We start from the raw sequence: 7,797 nt of genomic DNA, 5'->3' as shown, positions 1-7,797 counted from the left end.
CAGCTGTTTCCTTCACTTCCTGTCCTAAACAACGGCTTAAGATCAGCCTCCCTCCCCCAGCTGCTGCGCCCCACCCCACGGCCCCTGCAGCGCCCAGCGCGAGGGGCAGCCGGCGGCAGTGAGTCCCGGCCCCCGTGCTGAGCTGGGCCGCTGGGCCCTGCTGCACAGCCCGTTGGAGCGCTGCGCCCGGCTCACCGGCACAGAGCGAGGCAGCAGGGGCAGAACGTGCCCCACTTCCCCTCTCTGCCACAGAGCCAGGCAGCTGCCCTGCCGGGCTGCAGCGGGAACAAAGCTGCATTGATAACAAGCCAAGCAGATTGTTAACGGCATCAGCAGTTCCTCTTCCCCAGGCCCAGCGAGGCGTTTGCACACGGGTATGCCGCCCGCTACAGGGACTTTCCACAGCAGCACAGGCAGGAGGGGGTCGGCCGCTCTTCGCTGAAAAGCCCCCGGCCTCCTCCTAGAGCCCGCCGAGCGAGCCTGCGCCCAAGGGCCCGCAGCCAGGGCAAGACAGGAGATGGACGGTCGCTCGTTAAACACCTTTTAATATTGCATACAGGACAACAGCAACTGGACAGTGGCATGCAAAGCCAACAATTGCATTAAGACTCCTCCCTTGTGCAAACAGATCCGCCCAACTCAGCCTCAAACTCTTCTCTCTCGCCAGAGAGCGATGTTTGCCAGCAGTGGGTTAATGACACTCGCTGGAAATCTAGCAGCGGTAGGGCCTGTTGGCCGCCCCGCAGCGGCAGCTGGGTAGGCAGGGAGCTGAGCTGGTCCCCGGAGCAGCCCCTTCCCCGACCCCCCACCCCTTACACCACCAGCTTCACTCAGCCAGGGAGCGGCTGCAGTCGCCGGCCCGGCAGCTACCCGAGGTAGCAAAGCCCCTTCGTGCTCCAGGGCCTGGGGCGTAAGGCACAGGAATGGGGGCAGAAGGGGCTAGGCAGGTACAGCTCCTCTCTGTTTTGGAAGTCACACGGCTGCCAGGCCCTGCACTGCCTCCTCCACCCCAGAGAGCCGTCTACACTACGGCTTGAGCCCTTGGTTTAATGTGCTCACCCATGGGATCAGGTAAGTCAAGGTGAAGGGCTCTGGTGGAGACAAGCCCCAAAGCACCCATCTCCCACTCCTGAGCTTTAACGCAGACGGGACCAGGGACCCGCAGGCAGCTCTACAGCTTAGGGGGCTGCCCCACAGACGGGCTCCATGCTAGACCCCTGCACAGAGGGGGAATGGCAGTCACAAAGACCCCTCCCCTCCCCATGACCTATAAATAGCCCCCTGCCAGCCCAACGCCTGAGCACCGCTGACAGCCTGCAGGGGCTGCCCCTAGACCCGGCAACCCCAGGGAGCCCAGCACTGGAGTCTAGCTGATTGCATCCGACCCGTGCGACCTCCCAGCTCCGTCTGGGGTGGGGCTGGCTGCAGCGACCCCCACCCCTCAGTGTGTGACACATGCAGCCCTCAGGAAAGCTCCGCCCTGGCCAAGGGCTAGCGCCCGACAAGCTGCCAGCGGTTACCTGGGGTGCCCAGAGCGCGGACAGCGCCACCTGTGGGGATCTGGGCTGGAGGCGTTAGCTCCAGCCAGCTCCCCATGCCTCCCTCCTCCAGAAACCGGCCGGCCGGCAGCCCCCACCTCACGCTGACCCACACAAACCCTTGTGCATGCTCCCAGCCTGTGCAGTCAGTCAGCAGGGCTGAGCGCGGCCGACCCCAGCTGGAGCACGTGGGAGCCCCCAGGGCTCCGCACCCAGACAGCCAGGCCCCCTCTCCCCGTTTAAATAGGTGCACGGCCACGCTCAGCTGCCGTTAAACCAAGCGCCGCCCCAGGACCCTTCACGTTTAAAACGAACCCTCGGGCAGTTTAGGTTTCTTTAAAATGTTTCCTCACACACTTAAAAAACAACCCCCCTGGGGAGGAGCAAACCAGACGCGCTTCCCCCAGCCCAGCCTCAAACAGGGGCTGTGAGCGCGGCCAGGTCTCCAGTCACTCGCCCCTCCAGCCAGCCGTGCCCCGAGCCTACCAGTGTCTGGCATCCACCCGGGAGAGAAGGAACCTGGGCAGGAGCGGGACCAGACCCCTGTACCCTGACTTAGCCAGCAAAGGAGAGGGGGGCAGGCCAGGGAAGGGCCAGACAGCCCGGACACGGCATCTTTTGTTTCTCAGAAGGCTGAGATAAGGTTAGAGCCCAGGGCAAAGGTAGAAGGGCTGGGAACAGAAAAGGACAGGCCAGGTCTAAGTTTGCCTCCTGCGCGACAGACACAACAGGAAGGGGACAGCCGGGGCAAAGCTGCCAGCCCCAGGCCTAAGCCCGAGCAAGGCAGCGCTAGTACGGTCGGTTTTAGGCCTGGCTGGGATGCAGACGGAGCTCGCTCCTTTGCTGTGGTTTCATAAGGGGATCGGCCATTCCCCCACCCAGGGCAGCTGATCCCATGGGGGAGGGACAAACTAGCAAGGTGGTAAACAGACGGCTCAGGGACATCTCCATCCTTGGAGGCCCAGGCAGAGGTCCCAGGAGCAGGACATAGCCCCCGTGGGGAGGTTTTAGAGACTGGGTCCAGGCCAGCAGTGCCCGCGTGAGCAGGTTCATCCCCTGTGATCCCGTGCTGCGAAGGGGCGTGCCTGGTCCTAAACAGCCTGGCCGTGGGCAAGTCACAGGACAAATGAAACGGGAATTTGGGTTAAGACTTTGTACTTTATCCCCCAGGCTCCATTTCTAGAGGGCGGGAAGCCAGCGTTTAGCTCAAAGGCCAGGAGAGGGGGCTCTCACGTGCAGTCAGTGCTCTCTCTTGCTCTCACACACCGCTCCTTCGCTGGGGAACTGCCTCAGCTGTAAACCCCCCCCAGTCACCCCAGTGATCCTCCCCCCACTGACTCATGCACCGTGCACTCTCTCAGGAGGTTGTTTGAGGCAGGAAGGTGTAACTAGAGTTGGTCTCTGCCTTTGGAAGTGGGGGGAGGCTGGCGTTTGCTGCCCCTACCCCCGCTCGCTAGGTTTTCGCTCCCATTCTGTACACACGGCTTTTCATACAGCGTCACTCAGGTTACAGCCCGGGAAAGGAGTCCTGCATGCTCCCGCCTGCTGCAGCATTTCTGGGGCTGCCTTGGGGCCAGCCCTGTGCTGTCTCGGCGGGGCAGGCGGTGGGAACGGAGGGCCCTGCAAGTTGTCGGCATAGGGTTCGTCCTGAGTGCACTGGTGCTGCGCCACCTTGTGCAACAGCGGCTTCAGCAAGGCCAGGGTCAGCGGGGCCCCCCCGGCACAGAAGGGAGCAGGGTCGCCCTCCGAGCTGGGGAGGTGCTGCAGGACGATGCGGAGAATGTCCGAGACAGTCAGGTCTGCAGGGCACAGCTCCCACAGGGCGGCCAGGTACGGGTCCAGGTCCCTGTGCTGGGCAAACTGCGCCAGGAGGGTGGTGAAGATCTCCTTGTTGAGCAGCGGGCTGAGCTTGGAAAACTTCTCGGCCGCCTCCACCACCCGCTGCCACCGGCGGAGGCGGATGAGCAGCTGCACGGCTTGCAGGACGGCTTTGGGCCGCGCGCTGCACAGCAGCAGCTCGATCTCCAGCTCGCGGTCGCTGGCCGCGCGGAGGCGCTGCCTGTCGAGAACGGCCAGTGCTCTCTTGTAGAGGGGCACCCCGCCCTCGGGGCCCTCTTTGGTGCTGTACGTCCAGGAGGCCCCAACGTATTGCTGGGTCAGCTCCACGAAGCTGGGCAGCCACTTGGGTTTGAACCTGTGCAGGGAGCCGCAGATGAGCTCGAAGAGCGGGACCACCCCATTGAGGCCCATCTCCTCCTGCTGGGACCAGTTAGGGACTGGCCCCCCCAAGACCTTCTTCCAGAGGTCTGAGGTGGCCCTGGCCACCAAGAGCCCATCTCCATTCTGCTGCAGCTGCAGGCTGCTGCGGATGGCTTTCCAGGAGGCCTTGGGGAAGGAATTGAAGACAGCGTTCAGATAGGCCAGGTTCTCCCTGTCCAAGTCCAAGCGAAGGAGGCGGCTGACCTCCTGCTCCACCAGCTCCTCGCAGCACCTGTCGACTTGGCTCTCCGAAGCGCCCACGAGGCAGGACTTGAGAAGCTCCAGGCTCAGATAGCTCTGGAGATCCGTGCTCAGCGTGCTCAGCAGTTTGGCGTAGGTCTCCGGGAGGCCTTTGGCTGCCCTCTCCTTATGGGGGAGGCTGTGCTGCAGGATGGAGGAGAGAGCAATGGGGGCTTGGAACATGTCCCCCTTCTTCAGCTTCTCCACCGTCAGCTGGGAGCTGCTGAGGCTCCGCCTTTGGTAGTACTTGCAGGCTTCCTCAAAGACCATCTCCACCAGGGTGGGCTCAGGCCTGCCGCCCTCCTCCGGGCTGGAGAAGCTGAAGCAATAGATACCGGTTGGGGTGAGGAGCTGGATCTCCTCCTCCCTGCTTGGGGACTCCAGGAAATGCACCTCTCGGGTGCTCAGGAGTTTTTTCTCAATCAGCCTCCCACTGGTCAAGTCAATGAGATACAAGACCCCCGCCAGCACACAGGTCAGGGTGCTGCCAAAGGCCTTCAGCGGCACGGGGTCTCCTTGGGCCAGGCCGCTGCCCCCCAGATCATAGACGTGTCTCCAGGTCCCGTCTGGCTGAACCAGATGCACCGTGCCTTGGGTGCTAAGCACCAGGAGCCCCCCGCAGCTGGACAGGGCACAAGTATGAATGTCCAGAGGGGCCACGGGCAGCAGGAGACCCACGGACCCAAACACGAGCTTCTTGAAGTCACTGGAGTGCAGGACTTCACTGTGGACGAACCTGCCAGACGGGGCCACAATGGTGACTTTAGCCTCCCGGGGGCACCAGATGAGCAGGAACGTGGAGACGCTGGCAAAGGTGGCACCGGTGGGCACCAGGAAGACGTGCTGGGATGAGGCCAGGACTTGGTACTGGGGGCTATTGTGCACCACTATCCTCATGGCGCCCAGGTGTGCCCCCTGCTCCCCCACCTCCAGAGCCCTGGTGCAGATGCAGTACCTGAAGGCCCCCCTGCCTGGGTCCAGATGAGCGTCCGAGGGGGGCCTCTCCTCACACCAGACCAGGCTGCTTCCCTGGCTGCAGATAGAAACGATGCGAGCCCGGGCCCCATGGCACAGCTCCAGGGTCTGCTGCAGCTGCCAGCCCAGCGCTGGCACGAACCCCCAGACCTCTGTCCTGCCCTGCTCCCAGACGACAGCCAGCACCCAGGAGGTCAGCGCTGCGGGGCTCTGCAGGAAGAGCAGCCCCGTGATGGGGGGCTGGGGCGGCTGCCAGCTCCTCTCCAGGTCCCCTGCGCCGGTGCCCAGGCGCTGGAAGGCGAGCACCTGCGGCTGGAGCACCGGCCGACCGCGTAGGAGCAGCAGGAGGTGCTGCCCATCCGGGCTGGTTTGGACGTGGCGGGGTGCCTCGCCCGGCCCACGCTGGCTCAGCAGCTCCCGCAGGCGTCGCCCACTCACGAAGTCGCTGAAGTCGGAGACCTGCCGCAGCGCCCCGGCTCGCTTCATCTCGGGGTGCCTGGCGCGGCCCCCGCCGGCATGAGGCGGGGCAGAGAGGGCCCTGGCTGCCAAGCGGTCACCACTGCCTGAGGGTCCTGAGACTCCCGTACACCCTGACTTCCTGGGGGGCTCCCCAACCCCCCCCACATGCCCTGACTCCCCCGGGGGCTCCCCAGTCCCCCCCACGCCCCCTAACTCCCCCAGGGGCTCCCCCCCGTGCGCCCTGACTCCCTCAGGCGTTCCTCGTGCGCCCTGACTTCCCCGGGGGCTCCCCAACCCCCCCGTGCGCCCTGACTTCCCCAGGCGTTCCTCGTGCGCCCGGGCTCTCCAGGGGCTCCCCAGCACCCTGACTCCCCGGGGGCTCGCCAAACCCCCCCACGTCCCCTGACTGCCCCAGGGGTTTCCCCGTGCGCCCGGGCTCTCCAGGGGCTCCCCCAACCCCCCGTGCGCCCGGGCTCTCCAGGGGCTCCCACGCCCCTTAGCTGCCCCCAGGCCCCCCCGGCCTGCGCGCCCCGGGCCCCCTACTCAGCCCCGCTGCGATCACGAGGCTTCCGGGCGGAGCCGCGTCCCCAGCCCGGCCGCTCCGGCCCTTTGACTTCCGTCCCGGCCCGATGAGGCTGGAGCCCGAGCGCGGCGGAGCGGCCGTAGGCGGGGACCCGGCCCGGCCCCGCCCCGCGTTAAAGGGCTGCGGCCGGGCAGAGACGGGGCCTGGGCCGGCCTGGCTCCAGCGGGAGGGGGCTGCCGCTTCCCCCCACTCGTGTGGCGAGTTTGCGGGAGTCAGCGGCGGGCGGGTCAATGGGGCGCCCGGCCGGGAGCCCAGGGCTGCACCCCGGGGTACCGGGCGGAGCAGGGAGAGATGGACTCTCCCGGCCCGGAACAGCACCTCCCCTGGGACCCTGGCCTGGGTGATGAGCGTGATCGGGGCATGACAAACACCCTCCCGGGAAGAGAGCTTGACAGGGTGGGAAGAATCCTCGACCTTAGCGGGGGGAGGAAGAGAAGGGGTCCGCACACAGGGGTATAAAATAACCACTGGGATGCGTCTCCTCCCTGGCTCCGAACAAGCGAGCAAGGGGGGATGTCTGGTTATGCTGAAAGGTGGCAAATTCGAACCGATAAAAGGAAATACTTCTCCACCCAATCCATGCTTCAACGGTGGAACTCCCCGCCACAGGATGTCTTTGAGGTCAAGAACTTCTTAAGATTGGATGTGGGGTTGACCGTTGACGTGGAAGTGTCCAGAGTTGATAGTTGATGCTATGAAAGTTTTAGAGGAGACGCAAACCCTCGTGCTTCAGGATTTAAACCATCTCTAGTGAAGAGGGGTTGGGATGAGACCTTCACAGTGTGCCTATGTGGGGGGTTCCTGCACCTTCCTCTAAGTATCTGGTGCTGATCACCATTACCAGAAACAGGATACTGGACGAGATGGACCCTGGGTCTGATCCAGTCCGGCAATTCCTACATTTGGACCACGAAGGAGAATACGCTGGGGCATGCAGCCTCTGAAGGCTGCAATTTTGTTTTAAAGAGGAAGAATTTGTAGCACTTCTTGAATCCCCTTTCGGTCACCCCTGGCCTGCAAAATTTGGGATGGTCACGAAATGGCTGCGTTGCTTTGGCATGTGCTCTCCTGCCCCCAGCACTTCTCACAGAAGGAGACTGGCCTGACATTTCGACACAACCCACCCTGTGTAATTCAAGTCATGAATCAGCCGTGATCTCAGAGGAGGGAAGGGTGCTGGCGGGCAGCCAGTCTGCCAGGAGGGAAGGGGAGAGTTACTGTAAACCTGCTATTGAGTGGGAAGAAGGAATTCTGGAATCTCATCCCCTGAGCAATGAAGGAAGTGGTGGTGACCATACTTTTCTGACCTTACCTGGGGCCTCTGGCCCATAACTGTCCCCAAGGCGGCTTCTTTCCCTCATTCACTTCAGGTTTCTGCCCTCAGGCTGCTGATTTTTGTTTTTTTTTAATTATTGCTTAGTGCCCAGGATTGGTTATGGGGCGGGAGGGGGAAGGGGCGCTTGGTTGGTTGCTACACACTAGCCTGGCTGCCCGTGTGAAGGTTTTCGGATGCAGTGCTGAGACTTGCACTGTACTGCAGTAAACGTGCTGAAAGATTGTGCGTTGGCGTGAGAAATGACAGAAATTCTGACTGTGCCCCTGATCCTGCTACAGGGTCTGCACTGAGCCAGGACTGCTGGGCTCTGTCTCTGGGAGGGGAGGGGAGGGGAGTGGGGTTCAGTGGTAAGAGCAGGGGGCTGGGAGGGGAGCCAGGACTGCTGGGCTCTGTCTCTGGGAGGGGAG

At 63.3% G+C, this 7,797-nt stretch overlaps 1 protein-coding gene across 1 annotated transcript; it reads right to left on the bottom strand.

Annotated features, from left to right (window-relative positions):
* Window positions 1-525: 525 nt before the first annotated feature.
* Window positions 526-5,648, bottom strand: HPS6 (HPS6 biogenesis of lysosomal organelles complex 2 subunit 3). The gene has a single exon (XM_034777135.1). It carries the CDS (start codon window positions 5,496-5,498, stop codon window positions 3,027-3,029), a length of 2,472 nt encoding a protein of 823 aa, XP_034633026.1. The 5' UTR covers window positions 5,499-5,648; the 3' UTR covers window positions 526-3,026.
* Between the last annotated feature and the right edge of the window lie 2,149 nt (window positions 5,649-7,797).

This window comes from Trachemys scripta, chromosome 7 (genome assembly GCF_013100865.1).
Source record: "Trachemys scripta elegans isolate TJP31775 chromosome 7, CAS_Tse_1.0, whole genome shotgun sequence".
Lineage (NCBI taxonomy): Eukaryota > Metazoa > Chordata > Testudines > Emydidae > Trachemys > Trachemys scripta.
This window is presented reverse-complemented; position numbering and strand designations above follow the sequence as displayed.